A 25,574-nucleotide genomic window follows, 5' to 3' on the forward strand; every position below is an offset into this window, starting at 1 on the left:
ATTCCTGATTGCATGTCTGGTCAGTGTTTTTTTTTTTTTTTTTATAAACCACTGTGCTCTCATTGATTGTTTCATTTACCAATTTTTCGAAGTAATTACTCCATACTTCAACGATATCTTTTTCTCCAGTTTTCATGTCACCTTTACCATATCTATTTTTTTTTTTTTACTGCACTCTTCCCTCCATTTCTGAGCTTTTTCAACAGCTTCCAGAATATTTTGCCACCTTCCTGATATTTATTTTCTATGTTCTTGCTAAAATCTTCATGTGACTTTTGTTTAGCTAGTTTTACACAGTGTTTAGCATTCTTGCATTTGTCTCTGTATTATCTAAGAGCACAAGCTGACTTATTTGACAGGAACTTTTGATATGCTTTCTTCTTTTCCTTCACTGCCTCTTTAACTTTCTGTATCTGCAATGGAGTTATGATTTTTCTATCTTTGCAGACAACCTTACCACATGCCTCTCTTGCTAAATCAATCAATATTTTCTTCAGGTCTTGCCACTGAATCTCTAAGGTTTGGTTCCTGTTTTCAAACTTTTTAATTTTTTCTTTAATAATGTTTGTGTATTTTAATCTACAGTTCACATCTGAGTGTTGATCAACTTTTATTTGCTTTAAAACTTTTTTACATGTTCTACTTTTGAATATGAAATTCAATTTTATCCTGCTCAAGACTAAATGGTGATCACTTCCAATTTCAAATCCTCTGTACATTCTAGTGTCCTGCACCAGGGAGAAAACATCACTATCAACAATAACATAGTCAATGAGACTTTTCTTATTCCTTGCCTCTTCTCTCCATGTGAATTTGTGCACATTTTTATGTTGGAACATTCTGTCAGTAATAGCCAGTCTATGTCCTGAGCAGTAATCCAACAGGTATTTGCCATTGGTATTAGCTTTGCTCTTTTCTTCAAATTTTTCAAAAATATTTTTGTATGTCTGACAATTGTTTTCTACTCTGCTATTTAGATCCCCAACATGGACCAACTTTTCCTTTTTCATTGTGTCAGTTGCTTTCTCTAAATCCTCCCAAAAATTCCTCCACTTCTACCTTAGTAGAACCTTCTGTGGGACCAATTCCCAATTCTGATATTTGCCCACATCACTCTACTTGAAATTGCCTGCCATTCAAGAATATCTTCTTCTTCTAGAGAATATTATATCTATAAAATTTTTGTCACTGGATCTCCAAGCTTTAGTTCTTGTTTTCAAATTATTTCATTTCTTCTTGAATAATGTTTGTGTACTTTATAGTCTACAGTTCATATCTGAAAGTTGCTCAACTTTGATTCATTTTAAAACTTTCTTGCATACTCTTTTCAGTACAAAATTCAATTTTATCCTGCTCACAATTATATGGCAATCACTTCTAATTTCAGATCCTCTGTTATACCCTTGGATCCTAAATCAGTGTGAAATCATCACTATTAATAATTAGTGTAGTCAGGGAGACTTTCTTATTTCTTATATCTTCTGTCCATAATAATTTGTGCATATTTTTATGTTCGACCATGGTGTTAATAACTATTCGTCTCCTTTTTTTGTAAAAACTTAAAGACAGAAATTTGAACTTTCATGAAGTAAATTTATTAGCTGTATAATTTTTGTCGAAGATTCAGTCATCTTCAGCACAATAACAACAATGGAACATAAAATACGATAATCTAAGGATCACTTTTTAAAACTGCCACTATGGCATTAGTAAGACAACAGATGGTTGGTAAATTCACAATTAAATATATATATACCATATTTACTCGAATATAATTTGCATTTTTCCCCCCCAAAGTTTTTTTCCCCAAAATTAAAAAATTGTGGTGCAAGGTATATGTGAGGATTTTCAGAAACCAAAGTTTTCAGTAAAAAACTGAAAATGAGTATGACTTACCAGGAATCTCTTATTATACGTTATATAATAATGTATAATAAGAGAATATATAATAACCGTCTTTCAATATTAACTTCATAGTTTCTTATTGGAGAGTAGATAAAGATGCATATAAAAACTTTTCCAAAATCGCTATCAATACTTCTGGCCTCGAGAGCAGTTTCCTTGTGTGCATGTCTCAAAATTCAGTTGCACAGAGTTGTTCTAATAATGATTTCTTAATCTTCCCTGCTGGAGTCAGGTCATAGTTCCCGGCTGCTATCCACTCCGTGTTGAATTTTTGTACATAGTCCTCAAATGGTTTGTTGACTGATACATCCAAGAGCTGTAGTTGTTTTATTATTAATGAACAATCAATCACAAATGACTAATGAGAAGTGAAAGCAGAGTGTGAAGCAGACAGCAATTGTAGGCCGGTAGAGTGAGAGAGAGAGAGAGAGAGCAAGCAGCTAAGAACACATGCATATGATTGGTGTGGAATTAACAAAAGATTGCACGACTCAACGACAAGGGCAAGCTGAAAATTGTTGAGTTGAAACGTTGTTTCATTCAAGAGATTTCCACATTGTGGTTGAAATGCAGTTTCTCTTGAAATATCTGAAACTGCGATAACAACAGTCACTATATATTTCTTAGTTTTAATACGTTCCTGTCGGGTTGCTGTTTCATCCATTTATCATTCAGACGGGACTTATCATTACCTTTTGTGTACCGTTTCTGCATCTTGCAGGCAGGCTCATGTGACACAAAGTTTCAGCCCTTCAGTTGAATTTTATTGCTGCTTGTTTGCAGGTCGCTTCTGTGTCAGAGTGGCTGGCGGACTCACATACGCAGTAGTTCAATTTGCAGTAGAATTTTATTTGAAGTTAGCCTTTGTGATTTGTCTTAATAACATTGAAAATTTCAAATGTAATCTAACAACACTTATTTCATGTAATTGAAAATTTGGACAACTGTGTTTTTAGTTAGATATTGTATTTAGCAGTACAACATACAGTTTTGCTTGAGTCTATACAGCATACTTCCTGTATGAGGGGACATGTGATTCATTTGTTAGTGCCATTTTTATACCAATTGTCTCAAATTGCACTATTTGTTGCGAAATATATTACACAGACTGCAAATCTCTCTGTACCTTATTCAGTGATACTTATCCATGGATAAGTATCCACGGATATATGATGACCTGTCTGAAACATTTAATACACCAGTTGTTGATTTTTTTGTTTTATGCTAAAAATTATGCTGCCAGATTCAGTATATACAAATTCACAAGTCATCATCATCAAATTCCTGCCATGTACCCTCATGGGGCATACAGGATATGATAGTACTACATGAAAAATTTACATCATTATTAACTTCCTATCTACAATTTTCCTCCAAATCAGTCTGTTACTTGTCAAGACTCCAACATTACCAGATCTTATATTTCTATCGTCTAAGGCACTTTGTACCATATCAATCCAGCTATATCTTGGTCTTCCTCTGGGTTGTTTTGCGGCCAAACTGGCAGTGAACACTTGTTTTTGCTAATCTTTCTTCGCCCATTCTGTTTAAGTGACCATACCACCTGAGATTAGCTCTGCTACCCCATTCCTGGAGGCTGACAATGTCAAGTTCTTTCCTAATATCCTCGTTTTTAATATGATATTGCCATTGATGCCATCTGTTCACGCCTCTAATCTTTCTCAGGACTCTCATATCTGCGGTCTTAGTCTTGGCTCAAGTGTTTTACTTCTGACCCATCTCTCAGATCCATAAGATAAAACTGGTTTGAACACTGTCTTGTATACAGCTAATTTAGTGTTCCGACTAATTTCTCTCTTATTCCATATGAATTTATTCAATTGACTTCCCACCATACCAGCTATGCTGATTCTATTGTCTATTTCTATATTTAATTTACCATCTTCACTAAAAATCGTGCCTAAGTAGCAGAAATGTTTTATTTGTTCCACAGGTTATCAATTCACAACACAGTTGATATTTTCAATGATTCTGCCTATTTTCATTGTCTTTGTCTTTTTATTCCTGACCTTCATACCATTTCTATTACAACAGTTATTCAATTTAGTCAGAGAATCTTGCAGACTTGTAGCGGATTTATTTAGAAGTATAACATCATCTGCATAAAGCAAAGAGCTGACATTAACATCTCCAATTTTGATATTATCAAGTTTAATACCACTTTCCTTCATAATGTGATCCATATAGATAATGAATAACAGAGGAGATAACATACACCCTTGTCTCACAGCAGATTTAAAATTAAACCATCTTCCCGTACTTCCTTCAATTCTAATTGCTGACTTACAACTCAAATAAAGAGTAAGTATTGGTTGATATAATGCCCCACTGACACTATATAACTGTAGCGTATTGAATAGCTTCTCTCTTGGCACCTTGACATATGCCTTTTCTAAATCGACAAAACTTAAATACAGATCTTTGTTATGTTCCCATGCTTTCTCTACTATTTGTCGTAAAGTGAAGATCTAATCCTGACAGTCTCTATTTGGCTTGAATCCAGCTTGTTCTTCACCAAGCTTTTCTTCCACAATTCTTCTCAATCATTTCTCAAGTATACGTGCATAGATCTTGCAAGGAACACTCAGTAGGGAAATACCTCTGTAATTCTCACATTCAGTTTTATTTCCCTTTTTATATATGGGTACTGCGAGAGCTCTACTCCAATCATCGGGAATTCGTCACTCTGTCCAGGCTTTCTGAACTATGCAGTGCAGCCACTGTAAGACTTTTATACCACCATACTTCAGCATTTCTGTTAGAATATCATCTACTCCTGCTGCCTTTTCACATTTCAAGCCTTTGATGGCTTTTTCTACTTCAAGTATGGGTATGTATTCCTGACTATGGCTGTTGAGTGTTTTTTACCACTGTGCTATCACTGCTTGTTTCATTTAGCAGTTTTTCAAAGTAATTACTCCATACTTCAAGGATATCTTTTTTCTCCCATTTTCATGTCACCTTTATCATCTCTAACTCCTTTTACAGTACTCTTTGCTCCATTCTTAAGCTTCTTCAACAACCTCCAGAATATTTTGCCACCTTCTTGATATTTATTTTCAATATTCTTGCCAAAGTCCTCCTACGACTTTTGTTTAGCTAGTTTTACACAGTGTTTAGCATTCTTGTATTTGTGTCTATATTCTCTAAGAGCAGAAGACTTATTTGCCAGGAACTTTTGATATGCTTTCTTCTTTTCCTTCACTGCCTTTTTAACTTCCTGTGTCCACCATGGAGTTCTAATTTATCTAACCTTGCAAACAACTTCACCACATGCCTCTTTAGCTGAATCAATCAGGGCTTTCTTCATGGCTTGCCACTGAATCTCCAAGGTTTGATTACTGTTCTCAAACTCTTTCATTTTTTCTTCAATAATCTTTATGTATTTTAGGCTACAGTTTACATCTGAGAGCTGCTCAACTTTTATTTGCTTTAAAACTTTCTTACATGTTATTCTTTTCAATATGAAATTCAATTTTATCCTGCTCAAGACTAAATAGTGATCACTTCTAATTTGAAATCCTTTGTATACTCTGGTGTCCTACACCAGGGAGAAAATATCACTATCAGCAATAACATAGTCAATGAGACTTTTCTTATTCCTTGCCTCTTCTCTCCATGTGAATTTGTCACATTTTTATGTTGGAATATTGTGTTAATAATAACCAGTCCATGTCCTCACCCGAAACCCAACAGGTATTTGCCATTATTATTAGCTTTGCTCTTTTCTCATATTTTCCTAATATATTTTTTGTATGTCTGACAATCATTTCCTACTCTGTTATTTAGATCCCCAACATGGACCAATTTTCCTTTTTCATTGTGTGAGTTGCTTTTTCTAAAGTATCAAAAAATTCCTCCACTTCTAACTTAGTAGAAACTTCTGTGGGACCATAGGCACAAATAAGTCTCATTGGCCAGTTCCCCATTCTGATATTTGCCCACATTACTCTACTTGAGACTGCCTGCCATTCAAGAAGATTAGCTTCGTATTTAGTGTTGAATACAATGGCTACTCCTTTTCCTTGATTGTCATTGCCTGAATATAACATTTTATATTTATTGCTCAAAAAGATCTCACCAGTTTTTGTCCTTTTTGTTTCAGTCACCCCTGTTATGTCGATTTGGTACTTATCTAATTCCTCAGCTAGCTTTATTTCTGTGCCATTCAGGCTTCTTATGTTAACAGATTTCCACATTAAACCTTTTGCATTCCGACAGAAGTATATCCATAAAATGTTTCACATAAACATTAATATGTATATAGGTTGTATTGTACTGAATAAATTTACCAAATACTCTGACACTGCCTTTAGCTTCATTAATAGTGATTTGGCAAAATATTTCTGCTAAAGTGGGAGCAAAAATAAATCTGTTCAAATGCTACTGTAAAAATCTCACATAATCGTGATTTACTTATGTTCATTTTTTACAGTATTATACATACCCAGTAAAAATTTCATAAATAAGAATTAAGTTTATATTATATATATAAGATAATTTAATGCAGTTATACATTTAGTATTACTGGATGTGGTTAAGTGGTGGTGATACAAAAAGCGACCTAAAATGTATTTAACTAGTGAGCTTGCTTATCGTATGTTGTAATCCTTAGAGATTTACATAGAAATAATGTTGCATGTATATATTGAATGTTTGTTTAATACGTTCGCTGCCAACTACGAATATACTCTATTATGTTGGAGGTTTAATGGATTTTTTACAACACTCAAAAAGAATTAAAATAGAATTTAATACTTCCTATATTTCATCCTAGTGACTAGGACGAAATATAGGAAGTATTAAATTCTATTTTAATTCTTTTTGAGTGTTGTAAAAAATCCATTAAACCTCCAACATAATGTCCTCACAGCACTTAAGCCTCTACACAAGAATACGAATATACTCGTAGTTGGTATATGAGCATCACAAGCCAACTATGAATATACTCGTATGACACTTACTGCCAACCAGGAGATTACCCGTACTGACCTTGATGAAGTGAAAATGCTTCGTGTGGAGCTAGCAGCGAAAGTGTGTATACTCGTAGATGGTATGTGAGCCTCACAAGCCAACTACGAATATACTCGTATGTCGATTACTGCCAGCAAGAAGATTACCTGTACTGACCTTGAAGAAGTGAAATTGCTTGGCGTACAGTAATAAACTATGCCCAAATAGCGTGGCAGCGAACATGTTAAGTAGTGTTCTTATGCCATACACCATTACAACATGCAAGTATTTTGGCAGCCATTTTGTCACTTCATTTCCCTTTGAATAACAGACATGCACATAGTTGTGAGGTTTGAGAACATCTGTTGCTGGGTAACAAGAATGCTAGGCTAATTAAGCAGCAGAGGTGGGCTGGAAAGGAAGAATAAACTACTGAGTTGGATTCTGCGATCTTGGAAAAGTTTTTATATGCATCTTTATCTACTCTCCAATAAGGAACTATGAAATTAATATTGAAAGACAGGTATAATGTATCAAGCCCTTGTATATTAGTGAGAATGTTATGTGCTTAATGAGAAGCAAGTGATAGATGTTCCAATGAGTAAGATGGAATCTGCAGTAAAGTTCTTTTTATTGAAGTGCCTTTGGAACTGCTCAGTTAAATGTATTATTATTATATCTAACTTTTATTGTATTCTAAGGAATTTGAAATATAAGATAGAATGAATGAGCAAAAATAATAAAGAAGTAAATCAATTAAAGGAAGATAAACACAGGAAGTTCATATATAGTCAAGTAACAATAGACAAAACTACTGCTATCTTGCTTTCAGTGCACATCAGTTATACCTCACTGTAAACTTAAAGCCTTTAGGTATAGAGAGTAGCGAGAGCTTTTACATTTCCTTGATTCACCCTTCACATCCCAGGCCTGTAGCAACATCCAACTCAATATTTCATCCTGTCCACTTTTGCCTCTTTAACTTCTTGTGTCCACCATGGAGTTCTGATTTTTCTCACCAATGCCTCTCTGGCTGAATCAATCAGCGTTTTCTTCATGGCTTGCCACTGAATCTCCAAAGTTTGGTTTTTGTTCTCAAACTCTCATTTTTTCTTGAATAATGTTTTCGGATTTTAGTCTACAGTTCATAACTGAGAACTGCTCAACTTTTATATGCTTTAATACTTTCTTACATGTTCTTTTCATTGTGAAAAGAAGAACATGTATGCAAATTGAAAATTGAATTTCATCTTCTTCTTTGGTGCATCGATCTGAAGATTAGTAATTATAGCAGCACATCAGAGCATCTTGCTAGACTACATTAGGTCAATTCTTTTTTAAGAAGTAGAATAATAAATTTATATTCTGAATATGTTTTATTGTCTTTCAGCTTCATGATTTTCCTTTAACTAGGCCCTAGTCATACCCTAATTCTTTTATAAAAAAATAATACAGTATTAAATTTCATATGAAATTCAATTTTATCCTGCTCCAGACTAAATGGTGATCACTTTCTATTTCAAATCCTATGTACACTCTTGTGTCCTGCACCAGGGAGGAAACATCACTATCAACAATAACATAGTCAGTAAGACTTATCTTATTCTTTGCCTCTTTTCTCCATGTGAATTTGTGCACATGTTTATGTTGGAACATTGTGTTAGTAATAACCAGTCCATGTCCTGAGCAAAAATCCAACAGATATTTGCCATTATTATTAGCTTTGCTCTTTTCTCCAAATTTTCCCAAAATATTTTTGTATGTCTGACAATCATTTTCTACTCTGCTATTTAGATCTCCAGCAAGAACCAACTTTTCTCTTTTGATTGTGTCAGTTGCTTTCTCTAAAAGCCTCAAAAAATTCCTCCATTTCCACCTTTGTAGAATCTTTGGTGGGAACATAGGCACAAATTAGTCTCATTGTCTAGTTTCCCATTCTGATATTTGCCCACATCACTCTACTTGATATTACCTGCCATTAAAGAAGATTAGCCTCTTATTTAGTAGTGAATACTAGAGTTACCCCTTCTTATTGTCTGAATATAGCATTTTATATTTATTGCTTAGAATGATTTCACCAGTTTTTGTCTTTTTTGTTTCAGTCATCGTATTATATCAATCTAGTACTTATCCGATTCCTAATTTGTGTTAGCTCCATTTCTTTGCCATTCAGGCTTCTTATGCTGATAGTACCGATCTTGAGCTACGGTGATGTTGAGTTGGGGTGTGTTTCAACATTTTTCCCAGTAGTTGTCTTTTTTGCTGTTTGCCCTGCTTCCCTTGTAAAAACAATGGGGGGGGGGGGGCTTTAGCTGGACGACATCCCCAGCTGGCATGAAATTCTGTCATGTTGTACCATTATTTTATTTGTGATTTAACCAATAAGAATACAATTTGGTCAGCTAAATCCCAAATTCCATGTACACTATGTTCCAAATTTAGCACGAAAATTTATGTCTTCTGCTAATTCTGCTGATCATATCTAGTGCTTCCTTTGCAATTGTTTTCCTTACTTTTTTTATTTTAAAATATTTTCCCAACCTTTAATCATGATTAAAAGAATTATTGAACAAAAAAGTGGAAGTGTGAAAAAGTTTCGAAAAGTAATCTCATTGTAAGAAAAATGAACTAGGCAAGTCCAGAGCAAAGATAGGACAAGAACACAAAATGGATAAAATTGCTCTTCAACTATAAGAGCAATTTTAACAAATCTGCTGAATACAAAGAGATAGGTAAGGCTGCTTCAAATTCATCATGAATGCAGACTACTCGAAATCAGAGTATTGTGGTTGAATTAGAGAGACTTCTTTCTACATGGATCGAAGACTGTAACCAAAATATGAATCCCACTAAGCACTGACCTTATTGAATCAAAAGTATCAAGTCTCTTTGCAACCTTGAAAGAAAGGGCTATCAATGATGGAAAAGAAGAATTCCATGCTAGTGCTGAGCGGTTTGAGCATTTCAAAAAGTGAAATACCCCTCATTTTGTTTGAATCATAGGCAAAGCTGCAAATGCAGATAAGGACTTGGATGTAAATATTACCATCAGTTGTATGAAAAAAAAAAGAAACAGAATGCCTCCCAGACTACATGAGGTCAATTCTTTGTTAAGAAGTAGAATAATAAATTTATATTCTGAATATGTTTTATTGTCTTTCATCTTCATGGTTTTCCTTTAACTATTCCCTGAGACATACCCTAATTCTTTTATAAAAAAAATTAAGGAGCAAAAAAGACATTTAAGGAACAAATTATACTTTTTCCCCCATAGATTATATTTGATTAGTTTGCATTTGATTAATACACCCATTTTGAAGGATGCATCATCATCATCATCGTCATCAAATTCCTGCCATGTACCATCAAGGGGTGTACAGGATATGATAGTACTACATGAAAAAAATTACATCATTATTAATTTCCTATCTACAATTTTCCTCCAAATCAATCTGTTACTTGTCAAGACTCAAACATTATCAGATCTTATATTTTCATGAGTCCCAACAAGACTCATGAAGGATGCATTAGGCACATTAATTGAGAAATTGCTGTATATAATATATATATTTATATATATACAGTGAAATTATTATTATTATTTTTAATGTGTGTATGTGTGTGTAAAAACCTGAGCTTCGTTCTTTGGATAGACACAGCTTGGTGATTTTGAAGTCAATGCATCATTCAGGTACAAATCTGAAACATTCTAACCAACTACAAAAAAAATAAATAAAATTATATATATAAAGTATTATCTGACTCTCCTTAACCGACTTTAATATAAAAGGTTGGATATAAAGATAGGGTATAACACTACTACTACTACCTGCTGTTCAAGTTCTGGAATACCCCAACAAGACTCGGTCTTAAATGGCAATTGGTGTTTGTGTCCAAGCATGATTGTGTTCACACTTAAAACCTCTGAAACAGTATTCTTTAAAGATTTTCTTTATCCTTAATATTTAGCTTTAAAGCATCTTATCAGCCTCTCCTTCTGAAATCATGTAATAGTAATTGTTATAATGTTCATATTCCTGTGCTTGATGATTTATGTAATTACAGTAATTGAAATAAAAGTATTATTATTAAAATAATTTAGTCATGTATACGAGAACTAATGTAAATTAATATAATCAGTATAATTCGGAAACAATGGGAGTTTGAGACTTTAGGAAATCAACAATTAATTAAAAATAATTGCTTGGGAGGGCAGGGAAGAAAAGCAAAATCATTTCAGCTAAATCTGTCCTTCTGCCTAAGGATAGATTTAGTTATTACTGCTTATAGAGATAGAAAAATAAGAGCTGATAAGATCTAAGGCTTGTCTATTAATTGACACCAGTTTGGAAAAAATATTGAAAAACTAGTAATGAAATAGTAATTGTGTTGAGTTACAATCTCTTGCATAATTATTGTGGGTATATACTAGAAAATAATGGTAATAAAATTATTTTAAAAAAAAAAACTTTTTTGCTTTAAAAAAAAAACACCATTTCTTTGTTCTAGGCAATCATACCTGTTTGTGCAACAGAAAATCCATGGAAACTTCTGGAAGTGGTTAAATCTTGTGACAAAGAGGCTGTTGTTACTGTTAATTACAATAGCACACACATTAGGTAATAACGGTATCTACATTATTCTATTATATGAAAATAGCAGTTTTGCAAGTATATGTAGTCTTTCATTTTATAATTAAAGCTTGATTGTTTAGTGAACAGCTGTTTCTTTATTTTGTGAAATGCTTGAGCCAGTGTAAAAGAGAACAGTGATTGAAGAGAATAGAGAATTTCTCACAACGTGTTAGACTGAATAGCCTGACATAGCCAATGTAGGCAAATTGTCTTCTGTGAGACCTAATTAATGCTTTCATCGTTCATTAATCCAGTTTGCATTTCAGATTATAGCTACCAATTGCATGTGGCTGGTTTGCAGGATGAAAAACCAATTTCTGTGAGGAAAAGCCCTGATAAGGAATCTTTGCATCTTTAAAAGTCTGGTAGTTGCCTCCAAAAGCATTGTCAAAACTGATCAAATTTCAGCAGAGGTTGATGAATATGAAACATTATTACAGTAGTCTATGAAATGCATGAAATGAAATGTTACTTGAGACACGGTTTTCTCATAAATTGTATGGTGAAAAATTTTTATAAATAGGTTATTTTATGTTCATTGCACTCCATACAAATTTCATCTGAAAACAGCAAATAATGGAAAAAAATTAATATCTAATGCATTTTCAGTTGTGTAAATTATTATTATGATGGTATATATATATACTCGAACTCCAGTCTGCTTATGGACACTTGTTCCCCAGACTTGCCAAACATCCTCCGCTGAATGAGTAACATTGTCTCATTATATTGGAAATTTTATTGAAAATGTACTTTTTGCTTTGTTCACTTGGCATTGAGAGTTTATTTTTCACTTGGTTAGACTATAATAAGTTTAGTTTAATCCTTTATCCAAGTGTGAGCAAACAAAGTTTGCGCCTGAAACTATCTTCAGGACTGAGTTAAGGTCGTGCAACACCAAGGCAACTCGTGGAGAAAACTATCATCACTCCTATCTCAGTATCTCCCATAATGCAAAGCATATCTCTTTGCGGATATGCATTAAAGCAAGGGCCACTACCCATACCAGTTTCGACCTTTATTGAGGTCGCATCAGTGGGAGCTAGGCCCAGTAGTGGAGACACCAAAGCAGAAGCAATGAGAGGTCATCCCCACCTATAGGAGTTGCCAAAAGGTGTACAACCTTATTATTAAATTACTCCGGATATGTGTAATGCTATGCATTAAGGGTAGCGGCCCTTGCCTTAATGAATAGCATTACACATATCCGCAAGGAGATGTGCTTTGCATTATGGAAGATACTGAGATAGGAGTGATGATAGATTTCTCCACCTTTGCCACAAGTTGCCTTGGTGTTGCACCACCTTAGCTGAAGATACTTTCAGGCGCAAACTTTGTTTGCTCACACTTGGATAAAGGATTAAACTAAACTTATTATAGTCTAACCAAGTGAAAAATTAACTCTCAACATCTTTCTCTGAATCCGGAGTAATTTAATAATAAGGTTGTACACCTTTTGGCAACTCCTATAGGTGGGGATGACCTCTCATTGCTTCTGCCTTGGTGTCTCCACTACTGGGCCTAGTTCCCACTGACAATAGAACTCAATAATGGTCAAAACCAGTATGGGTAGCCCTTGCCTTAATGCATAGCATTACACATATCCGCAAGGAGATGTGCTTTGCATTATGGGAGATACTGAGATAGGAGTGATGATAGCTCTCTCCACCTTTGCCACGAGTTGCCTTGGTGTTGCACCACCTTAACTGAGTCCTGAAGATACTTTCAGGTGCAAACTTTGTTTGCTCACATTTAGATAAAGGATTAAACTAAACTTATCACTTGACATTCATTTGAATGACCATGTATAACCCCACCCCCTGCACAACAATCCATTGCAAGTGATTGCTCTCCAACTATAAATAATAACACTGGGATCACAAAGTTTAAGGAATCAATTCAAAGCAAAGCAAAGTTATTCCACCTTTGCTCTGTGTCTCCTGGTGTTGCACCACCTGACCTGTCCTGAAGATATTTTCAGGCACAAACTTTGTTTGCTTACACTTGAATAAAGGATTAAACTAAATTTATTATAGTCTAACCAAGTGCAAAATAAACTTCCAACATCTTTCTCTAAATCCATAGTAATTGAATAATAAGGTGGTACACCTGTTGGCAACTTGTATAGGTAAATATGACCTCTTCTATTGCTTCTGCCTTAGTATCTCCACGTTTGGGTCTGCCTCTCACCGATGAGACCGCAATAAAGGTCGAAACCGGTCTTGGTAGTAGCCCTTCCCTTAATGCATAGCAGTATACATGTCTGCAAGGAGATGTGCTTTGCATTATGTGAGATACTGAGACAAGTAGTGATGAGAGCTTGGTCCACCTTTGCTCTGAGTTGCCTGGTGTTGCACCACCTTACCTCAGTGCTAAAGATATTTTCAGGTGCAAACTTTGTTTGCTTACACTTGGATAAAGGATTAAACTAAATTTATTATAGTCTAACCAAGTGCAAAATAAACTTTTGACATGGACTGGTAATAACTAGTCCATATCCTGAACAGAAACCCAGGAGGTGTTTACATTATTATTAACTTTTCTCTCCATTTTTCTGAAACATTTTGTGTGTGATGATCATTTCCTACTCTACTGTTTAGATCTCTGATAAGGGCCATCTTTTTCTTTGTCAGTTGATGTTTTCGATGTTCCTGTCTATATTCATTGTCTTTGTCATGTCATTGCTGATTTTCATACCAAATTTATTACATCAGTTATTCAGTTTACTCAGAGAATCCTGCAGACTTTCACTCAATTTATTTAGGATTATAACGTCATCTCCATAGTGTAAAGAGCTGAGATTAGCATATTCAATTTTGATATTAATTTTAATGCCATTTTCCTTCATAATGTGATCCATTTAGTGTTTGTTTCATTTAGCAGTCTTTTAAAGTAATTACTCCAAATGTCTAGAATATCTTCAGCTTTAAAATCATCTCTGATTCCTTTTACAGTGTTTTTTCCTCCCCATTTCTAAGCTTTTTCTATAGCATCTATAACATTTTGTTATCTTCATTATTTTCTATGTTCGTACCAAATTCTTCCCATAAGCTTTTCTTTAAAAAATGTAAGAAAGTGAAGCTGTGTTTTAGCTAGTTTTAGAAGCACTGTTTAAAACTAGCTTTAGTGTGTCACTTTCTTACGTTTTTCTCTGTATTCCCTCATAGCACAAGCTGACTTAAATCAGGTACTTGAACTACTTTCCAGGAACCTTTTATGCACTTTTCCTTGACTCCCTCTTTAACTTCCTGAGTCCAGCATCTGATTTTTCTGTCCTTGCAGACAACCTCATTACATGTCTCTCTGACTTGCTTAGTCTGCCATTGATTCTCTAAGATTTGGTTCTTGTTTTCAGATTTTTTTTTTCTTGAATAATATTTGTGTATTTGATTCTGTAATTCACCTTCAAAAGGTGCCCAACTTTGATTTGTTTTAAAATGTCCTTATACGCTTTTCTTTTCAGTATGATATTGAATTTTATCCCTCACAACTAAATGTTGTGAATTTGTATGAGACATGGACTGGTAATAACTAGTCCATGTCCTGAACAGAAATCCAGGAGGTGTTTACATTATTATTAACTTTGCTCCTTTCTCTCCATTTTTCTGAAACATTTTGTGTGTGTGTGTGTAGTGATCATTTCCTACTCTACTGTTTAGATCTCTGATAAGAACCATCTTTTTCTTTGTCAGCTGCCTTTTGTAATGCCTCAAAACAATTTTTCTTCCTTAGTAGAAACCTTCTGTGGTATCTTAGGCACAAATAAGCTTCATTGTCGAATTCTCCATTCTGATATTTGCTCATCTCATATCACTCTACTTCATGTTCCATGCCATTAAAGATTATCTTCATATATAGAGTTGAATACAATATGTACTCCTTTTCCCTGATTATTATTGCCTGAATATGTATTGATATATGAGGGTGGTCTGAATTTCGGCTTCAACCATAGGTGGCAACACTATTGGCAAGATTTTTTTTTTTCAAAGTTAGTACATCTGTCATAAGCATCCATGTGGAATCAAGTCATCCTATCAAGTACTTTGTTTTATACAGCTGTCTGAAGTATTGTGCAGTTATGAAATTCTTTGTAAAAGGTTTAACACCAAAAGAAATTCATTCAAAGTTTATGGGCACTCTTCTCCTTCGTTTTTGACAATTAAGAAATGGGCTGCCAAGTTTAAACATGGCCGTGCCAGCCTTGAAGATGATCCACATGAAGGACGTCTAAAATGTGTAACAACACCAGAAATCATTGATCAAGTGCACAATATGGTATTGGATAACTGCCGAGTCAAAGTGCATGAAATTGCTGAGACTATAGGCATTTCAAAAGAATATGCAGGATATATTTTGCATGAAGAATTGCAAATGAAAAAAAGCTTTGCGCAAGATGGGTGCTGCACTTGCTCACAGCAGATCAAAAACGCACTCACATGAAAATCTCTGAACAGTGCTTGGAGTGTTTTAACAAGAATAAAACTGATTTTCTGCATCAATTTATTACTATGGATGAGACATGGATTCACCATTACACACCAGAAACCAAACAGTGGACAGAAGCTGGTTATTCAATACCAAAGAAGACAAAGTCGGTTCTGCCAGCAGGAAAGGTCATGGCATCGGTGTTTTGTGATGCTAAAAGCATTTTGTTTATTAATTATCTTGAAAAGGGTAAAACAGTAACCAGGGAATATTATTCCAATCTTTTAAGCAGACTAGATGAAAAAATTTGTGAGAAAAGACCCGGTTTGCAGAAGAAAAAAAATCATCTTTCATCGGGACAATGCACCTGCCCACAAAGGTGTTTTGGCAATGGGAAAATTAAGGGATCTGCACCATGAATTGTTGGAACATCCACCCTATTCCCCAGATTTGGCTCCCTCTGACTTATGTATCTTCCCAAAACTAAAACTCTTCCTTACTGGTCAGCGTTTTTCTTTGAATCAAGAGGTGATTGCATCTGTAGATGGGTATTTTGCAGATTTTACTGAGAACCACTACAGGGACGGGATATTGGCGCTGGAATGATTGTATTAGTCTTAAGAGAGATTATATGGAAAAATAAAAAATAATTTTGAAATTATAAATTGGTTTTTTTCATTGTTAGGCAGAGACATTTTCAGTCCACCCTCGAATATCTTGTGTTGAAATATTGATATATATATTGTATTGAAAAATATAACCTAATTTTATCTTTGTGAACCCCTATCATAAAATGTACTTATCAAATTCTTCTACTAGTTTCATTTCTATTTTTATTGATGTTTCTTATGCTTATGTTGCCAGTCTTGAGCTCTGCTGATGGTGGCTTGCGATTTGTTCAAGTATCTGACTTTTTGCTGTGTGCTTAGTGTACAGCGTACAGTATTTTTATGTGGAAGAAGATCTAAGAGTATTTCGTTGTCCAATTACATCATTGTCTTTACTTTACTGAGTTATCTAAATTATGCTGATAATAAAACTGGATTTACATATGTATAATTATTTATTAGCATAGAATTCTGGGCCTTCACATCAAGGCCATCTTTACTTTACTGTATGAAACAGTTAGTTTGAAAAATAGAACAGTTAAGGCAGGATTTGTTGAATAAAAGAACAATAAATGTAATCTATCAAATATCAATATAACTTTACTGGGTTTAGAAACAACTTCAGGCATTCATTTTCCTTGTTTAAATTAAGTCTGTACAGCAAGGTTTTCCAGATTTCTCAGAATGGCTGCAAGCTAGTGCTTTCCATTGGGAAATGACCTCAATGGATATGATAACTAGCTTTTCTTCATTGGAGAAAATGGTCTTTAACGCCAAATTTGCTCAGACATACCGAGAAAGGTACTAGGCTTTGACTTATTATTTTTTCTACAACTTTTGTGACAGATGATTTTCATCTTCTTGTATGAGTCCCACCTCCCTGCTAATTGGAAGCTGTTTGTCAGATATAAGTATTTTGGGTATTCTTTTAATCACATTTTTCACTGTCTTCCAGTGTTTGGAGTAAGATAAGTCACAAGAACAGTGACCTATGTCAGTGGGAGATGAATTTCATCTCCTTGTGTGAGACAGAGGTCTGAAGAGGTTTAGAAAAGTTCCATGTTTGTTCTCTAGAGCAGGGTTTCCAGACTATGGGAAAATATAAAAAAATAGAAAATTGATAAAAATAGAAAAAAAATCCTTAGCCCATCAGTACAAATGTACTATAGGTTTGCAAATAACCTTTTCCTATGCATGGATAATTCAATAATTCATTAACTTATTCTTAAGGCAACTGAGGAATGAAGCCAGTTTGAAAATTCGGAATTATGTGGTGATGAAGCCAAATGATCTTGCAATACATTCTGTCAAGAAAATTCTCTTTGAGGCTGTCAAATTTTACTTGAAGACACCTTGAATAGCCAGTTTTAATCTTGTGTTGTTTAGTATTATAAAAATGCCAGGTGGATTGATCTTTATAATTTCCATTCTTCATTTCCTCATGTGTGAAGATCACTTGTAGATCTCCAAATATTTCTTCAGTAAGAATTGTTTGGTACTAGTAAACACTGTTAACATCTTTTTCACAGTGTTTACTTGTACTCATATCTGATGGAGACAAGTTTGATCATCTGTATTGGTGTACAATAACTTGAACAGCCTCTTGTGATTTTGTTTGGAATAACACATATTTAAAGCCGCTTTTTAAAATATATGGTTATTCATGTTGCACTATATGGTTTTCTTGTTAATTATTATATAAATATATATTTATGTGATTATTTATTTTTTAGTCTTCCTCGTTTCAAGCAAAGATTTCATTTTGTTATACCAAATCCTGGAGATTTATATGCAACTCTTGATGTTTGTAAAGTAAGTTTTTTACATAAATTCTATTATATGTGTTTTTTTTTTGTTTGTTTTTTGTAATAATACTGTTTTGAAATATATACTAACATAGCAGCAACCATAAATTTTATTAATTTTTAAATACTCAAATTTAAAATATGATTAAAATGTTACAGAAAATATTTTAGCATAAACCAGAATTAAACTTCTTAGCTCTTCCATTTAGGTAAAATAGCAACTTAATCGAATTGTTATGCTATTTTAAGTTATGATAACATAAAGCTATTAACCAATTTCTTGGTTTTCTTTTCCATCCAAGGCACTATATTTCTCTCTTGGACAGCTGCTAAGCATATGTGAATATCAAATCTGGTCACCTTTAGATAGAATACTGTTTTCACATTCTTGCTGCTGTTCAAAATATAGCAATCAAACCTTCCCTTCCCATTCCTCACAGCTGAAGTGAAGCAAGTTAGAAGCATATATTTATGGAAAGCCATTTGTGGAATGAAGGCCATTCTACTTCGCCCAGTAAAAGTTAAAGATCAGAGAGAGAGAGATGTGAAACACTTCTCTGATTTTCCCAAGATCACTAATGGAAGCAGAATTGAGAAGCTATGCTGACTCATTCATTATCCAGTCAGACAAAGATCATATTGCTATCTGCTATAGCATTGCTGATGATGAAAACTTGGCTGGAGATGATTGTTTATGATGTGAAAGACTAAGAAGATAAAAAGAACTTCAGATTAGAAATAATGATTGAAACCTCGTTTCAGTCATCATCAACATTATTATTTCAATCACAGAACTCTGTGCATTGGAAATAAGATAGACTCCCTATAGAAAAACAAACACGGAAGTTAACATTTTCTGAATTGTTACAATGACAGAAGAAAAAAAGTGTTGCCTTTGTGATACACAAGAAATACCTAATGGAATTTAAACTTATTCATATTAAAATAGCACTAGTGAAACTAGAATGAAAACTATATGCTATTTAGGTAGTAGAGGTGTATGCCCCTACAAAACACAGAGAGAGAGAGAGAGCGCATAAAGAAAGGCTGGAAAAAAGTGCTTATTAACGAAAGCCCATTTCAAAGGTTATCTTATAACGGAAGGAGAGTGAAATTCAAAGATAAGAGATGATTAAAAAGGGATTTGCTGCCACTGTAAGAAGATCCTGTAGATAATGATGGTACAACATGACAAAATTTCATGCCTGTGGGGCGTTGCCCGGTTAAACAAGGCCCCCGTTGTTTTCACCAGTGAACCAGGGCGAACAGCGAAAAGTCAGCTACTGGAACAAATCTGAAAACACACCCCAACTCAACATCACCAGAGTTAAAGATCGGTACTATCAACATAAGAAGCCTGAATAACAAAGAAATGGAGCTAGCTGAGGAATTAGATAAGTACCAGATTGACATAATAGGGCAATGACAATCAAGGAAAAGAAGGAGTAGCCATATTATTCAAGACAAAATACGAGGCTAATCTTCTTGAATGGCAGTCAGTCTCAAGTAGAGTGATGTGGGCAAATATAAGAATGGGGAACTGGACAATGAGACTTATTTGTGCCTATGGTCCCACAGAAGGTTCTACTAAGGTAGAAGTGGAGGAATTTTTTCATGCTTTAGAAAAAGCAACTGACCTTGTTGGGGATCTAAATAGCAGAGTAGGAAATGATTGTGAGACATACAAAAATATTTCGAGAAAATTTGGAGAAAAGAGCAAAGCTAATAATAATGGCAAATATCTGTTGGATTTCTGCTCAGGACATGGACTGGTTATTACTAACACCATGTTCCAACATAAAAATGTGCACAAATTCACATAGAGAGAAAAGGCAAGGAATAAGAAAAGTCTCATTGACTATGTTATTGTTGATAGTGATGTTTTCTCCCTGGGGCAGGACACCAGAGTGTACAGAGGATTTGAAATTGGAAGTGATCACTATTTAGTCTTGAGCAGGATAAAATTGAATTTCATATTGAAAAGAATTACATGTAAGAAAGTTTTAAAGCCAATAAAAGTTGAGCAGCTCTCAGATGTAAACTGTAGACTAAAATACACAAAGATTATTGAAGAAAAAATGAAAGAGTTTGAGAACAGGAATCAAACCTTGGAGATTCAGTGGCAAGCCTTGAAGAAAGCCCTGATTGATTCAGCTAGAGAGGCATGTGGTGAAGTTGTTTGCAAGGATAAAAAAATGAGAACTCCATGGTGGACACAGGAAGTTAAAGAGGCAGTGAAGGAAAAGAAGAAAGCATATCAAAAGTTCCTGTCAAATAAGTCAGCTTGTGCTCTTAGAGAATACAGAGACAAATGCAAGAATGCTAAACACTGTGTAAAACTAGCTAAACCAAAGTCATAGGAGGACTTTGGCAAGAATATTGAAAATAAATAGCAAGAAGGTGACAAAATATTCTGGAGGTTGTTGAAGAAGCTTTGGAATGGAGAAAAGAGTGCTGTAAAAGAAGTTAGAGATGATAAAGGTGACATGAAAACGGAAGAAAAAAAGATATCCTTGAAGTATGGAGTAATTACTTTGAAAAACTGCTAAATGTAGTGATGACAGCACAGTGGTAAAAAACACTGACCAGGCATGCAGTCAGGAATACATATCCATACTTGAAGTAGAAAAAGTCATCAGAGGCTTGAAATGTGGAAAGGCAGCAGGAGTAGATGATATTTGACAAGAAATGCTGAAGTATGGTGGTATAAAAGTCTTACAGTGGCTGCACAGCATAGTTCAGAAAGCCTGGACAGAGGGACGAATTCCTGATGATTGGCGTAGAGCTCTCATAGTACCCATATATAAAAAGGGAAATAAAGCTCAATGTGAGAATTACAGATATTTTTCTACTGAGTGTTCCTGGCAATATCTATGCAAGTATACTTGAGAAATGATTGAGAAGAATTGTGGAAGAAAAGCTTGGTGAAGAACAAGCTGGATTCAGGCCAAACAGAGGCTGTCAGGATCAGATCTTCACTTTACGACAAATAGTCAAGAAAGCATGGGAATATAACAAAGATCTGTATTTAAGTTTTTTGTCGATTTGGAAAAGGCACATGACAAGGTGCCAAGAGAGAAGCTATTCAATATGCTACATTTATATGGTGTCAATGGGGCATTATATCAAGCAATACTTAGTCTTTATTTGAGTTGTAAGACAGCGGTTAGAATTGAAGGAAGTACGGGAAGATGGTTTAATTTTAAATCTGCTGTGAGACAAGGGTGTACGTTATCCCCTCTGTTATTCATTATCTATATGGATCACATTATGAAGGAAAGTGGTATTAAACTTGATAATATCAAAATTGGAGATGTTAATGTCAGCTCTTTGCTTTATGCAAATGATGTTATACTTTGAAATAAATCTTCTACAAGTCTGCAAGATTCCCTGACTAAATTGAATAACTGTTGTAATATATGTGGTATGTAGGTCAGCAATATATAGACAAAGACAATGAAAATAGGCAGAATCATTGAAAATGTCAACTGTGTTGTGAATGGAGAACCTGTGGAACAAGTAAAACATTTCAGCTACTTAGTCACAATTTTTACTGAAGATGGTAAATTAAATATAGAAATAGACAATAGAATCAGCATAGCTGGTATGGTGGGAAGTCAATTGAATAAATTCATATGGAATAAGAGAGAAATTAGTCGGAACACTAAATTAGCTGTATACAAGACAGTGTTCAAACCAGTTTTATCTTATGGATCTGAGAGATGGGTCAGAAGTAAAACACTTGAGCCAAGACTAAGACCGCAGATATGAGAGTCCTGAGAAAGATTAGTGGCATGAACACATGGCATCAATGGCAATATCATATTAAAAACAAGGATATTAAGAAAGAACTTGACATTGTCAGCATTCAGGAATGTGTTAGCAGAGCTAATCTCAGGTGGTATGGTCACTTAAACAGAATGAGTGAAGAAAGATTAGCAAAACAAGTGTTCTCTGCCAGGTTGGAAGCAAAACGACCCAAAGGAAGACCAAGATATAGGTGGATTGATATGGTACAAAGTGCCTTAGATGATAGAAATATAAAATCTGATAATGTTGAAGTCTTGACAAGTAACAGACTGATTTGGAGGAAAATTGTAGATAGGAAGTTAGTAATTATGTAATTTTTCTCATGTAGTACTATCATATCCTGTACATCCCTTGAGGGTAACATGGCATGAAGTTGATGATGATTATAAAGTTTTTTCATTGTTAGGTCGAGAACTTTTCAGACAACCCCTCGTAAAGATTCTCATAGAAGACTACCTCACTTCAATAGTATATTGAAATATGAACATTGAAAAGAATTAATAATAGATCAGACGATCTGGGAATTGAAATAGTAAAAATTGGAAGAATATTTGTACCTCAGTGGACGACATGCATGCTAGAACTGCAAAAACAGTTTGGAAATCATGAACCCTGTGTATTCATGTTAATAGAAATTGTGAAATGGAAATTACTCAACATTTGGAAAACAAATTTTTTCTAGAGATTTAGTTTTATAAATGGTAATCTAACAGATGTCAGTATTTCAGCTTTTAAATTTGGTATTAATTCCACATGTAGACTGTTGATTGTTACATTTAACTGAATATGAATCTCTAGTAGTTTTGTATACAATATGATACACTTCATGAGGAGATTAAAAAAAAAAAAAAAAAATGCTCCACTTCAGTTACCTAACAAGCAAATTAATGGAAAGCATAAATATAGAATATTTGAAAAAAGATGAACAATGGAGAGCACTTGACTCATGTTGTATCATGTTGGCTAGCTACATGATGAGAAGTGCATCTATGATATGCCTACATGCATGCATCAGGCTTTTGATGAACGATGACCTAACCTGATGCAGGATCATGCTTTGTTTCTTGGGGCATTGATTTGTGTTTAACATTTAATATCGACTATTTAGACTTACATATTGGTTTAAAATCATTATGGAGTGTAATGAAATAAATACAATGCATATAAATAATTAAACAACATATTTAATTACTCCTATATTTCATCTCATTCACTGAGACATCATCAGGGAAACAATAGTAAAATTGCAAAAACACAAATTAGCACAAACATTAAATGGAAAAGATTAGACAGAAAGCCTAAAGTCCTATGAGAGGTGCCCTCTATTGGTGCTATTGGCTAGCCTTAGCTGTGTTGGACAGGAGGCCTAAAAATTAATGTTTCCCAAATCTTGGAAAGTTTAATACAACCATATTTATTAAAACTAGATCGTTGTTTTTATTCTGCTGCTGATTCTAAGAAAGTCTTTCAAATTTGTATTTTTTGTGGTGAAGCATAGTGGTTTTTTTTCATTTGATTCTGTATAAAGTATCCAAGGCATCATCAGCAAGTCCTGGCTGACCAGACTTATGTCTCTACATATATATTTTTTATGTTCTTCTAGGTAGATATTAGCAGATCTCCTGGGTTGACCATAATAAGGTAAGTTGCAGGAACAAGGAACTTTGTAAACACCTGGAACTGATAGAGAAAGTAGAGGATCCTTGGGAGAATGGATGAGGATAGCCACTTTAGATAAGGTTTGAATGCCATGCAGAGATAATACTTTTTAGAGTTCTGTCTATTTTTTCTGAGGTGTGCACGATATAAGGAACAATTAATTTGTTGACTTTTTTGGCATTGTAGCCATTGAACAAAAAAGTTTGGCAAATAAAGGAAAGATCAGCCTCTGTAGAACTATGATTGGAGGCTGTACTAACAATGGTTATTGTCTAAAACTAAATTTTGGATTAAAGATTTGTTGCAGATTACGCATTACACCCTAAACCCCATATATGTGGATGATGTGTTCATCATATGGCCCAGTTCGGAAAACAACAACAAGACTAATCTTTACAGGGTTATCATGTTATTTTCATTGAACTTTAAGACTGATGTTCAGTTCAACGATATTCATCCCCTCTTTAAATTCACCATCAAATTGGAAAACAACAGATCCTTTCCTTTTTAGATACTCTCCTGTAGGTCTCAGGCAAAACTGTACTTTGCTATTCAGTCTATTGAAGACTATTTTTTAGACAATTCCATGAAGAGGAATTGTCTCAAAAACATGAAGAGGTTAACTAAGAGCAGAGAGTAACAATGCCATCACTAGATGATCTTTCTGTTCAAAGAATTTGTTCTGGAATTGGAAAAATGTGTTGTTAATGCAGTATTCAAATAATTAGTTCTTATGGTAGATTCATAGTTTCTGTTTAAGGAACATTGGTTTAATGGATTGTTGATGTCCAGATTTTCTATTAAGTCAAAAGCTTCTATGACACAGTCCTTCCTTTTTTCAATATAGTGTGCTGTGTTTCTGATTTTAGTTTCCATCTTACCTCTAAGTGAGGCGATCAGCTGTGCTGAATATTTAGAAAGAAGAGAAGTGGATGAATATCTACAAGAGAAGAATTAAAGAGATGAAGAAATATGATATACCATTTCAAACAAAAGTGTCAAATCTAATAGAAAAACTATTGGACTATCTAATAAGTTACATGAAAATGCATTTGTTGTTTGATGACAAAAGTGAAATGATTTTTATGAAACTAATTAAATATGACATTGCTGTAAATGATTTTCATAAGTTGGTTAATAATAGATATGTTGAGCATATATAAAAAATCTCATAGGATTATAAGGGCTTTAAAAATTTGGGATGTAATTACTGTTAGTTCAGTAGAAGCTCAGAGAGGATTCAAAACCACAAATAATGTGATTAATGTGAACAGATATTCTGTACATATATCTCCTAATGACTATCAGTTCAGTGCGAAGCTGTCAAAAGAGTTTGATGCAGTTCTCTGTTATCAGATCATGGCTGAGAGTCATATTATTATTACTACTACTTAACACCTCCAGAGAGTCCAAAGACTCGTTGAGGGTCTTTGGACTCTCAACTGCAACTACCTTAATCATCTACACCAGCGCCATCTGTTGCCAACCACCATCCATACTATTTTCACGGCCAATCACAAACATCCATGCCCATGGCAGGATTTGAACCCACAACCGTTTGGATGCGGAGAGCGGATACGCTAACCACTCTGCCAACCATGCCGGCGTGGTTAGCTTATATCAAACAGAAAATCACCAAGAACTTCTAAAAATCATATAATTCTGAAATTATTGGAAAGATTTAATAAAACATTGCATTACAACTTATATCACTTGTGGAGCAGTTTTATAATGTATATAGTTTAGATTTTTTA

At 34.3% G+C, this 25,574-nt stretch overlaps 1 protein-coding gene across 1 annotated transcript in view; it reads left to right on the forward strand.

Moving 5' to 3' along the window:
* The window catches only part of Tsr1 (Tsr1 ribosome assembly factor), a 273,200-nt gene that overhangs the window by 35,584 nt on the left and 212,042 nt on the right, over positions 1 to 25,574 (forward strand). The window contains exons 4-5 of the mRNA XM_090415842.1: positions 11,389 to 11,498; positions 18,280 to 18,358. Of these exons, the coding sequence (XP_090271968.1) occupies positions 11,389 to 11,498; positions 18,280 to 18,358 (189 nt within the window). The remainder of the gene's footprint in view (positions 1 to 11,388; positions 11,499 to 18,279; positions 18,359 to 25,574) is intronic.

This window comes from Typopeltis vanoorti, chromosome 3 (assembly GCF_054136105.1).
Source record: "Typopeltis vanoorti isolate ZY-2024b chromosome 3, IOZ_Tvanoo_1.0, whole genome shotgun sequence".
NCBI classification, from domain to species: domain Eukaryota; kingdom Metazoa; phylum Arthropoda; class Arachnida; order Uropygi; family Thelyphonidae; genus Typopeltis; species Typopeltis vanoorti.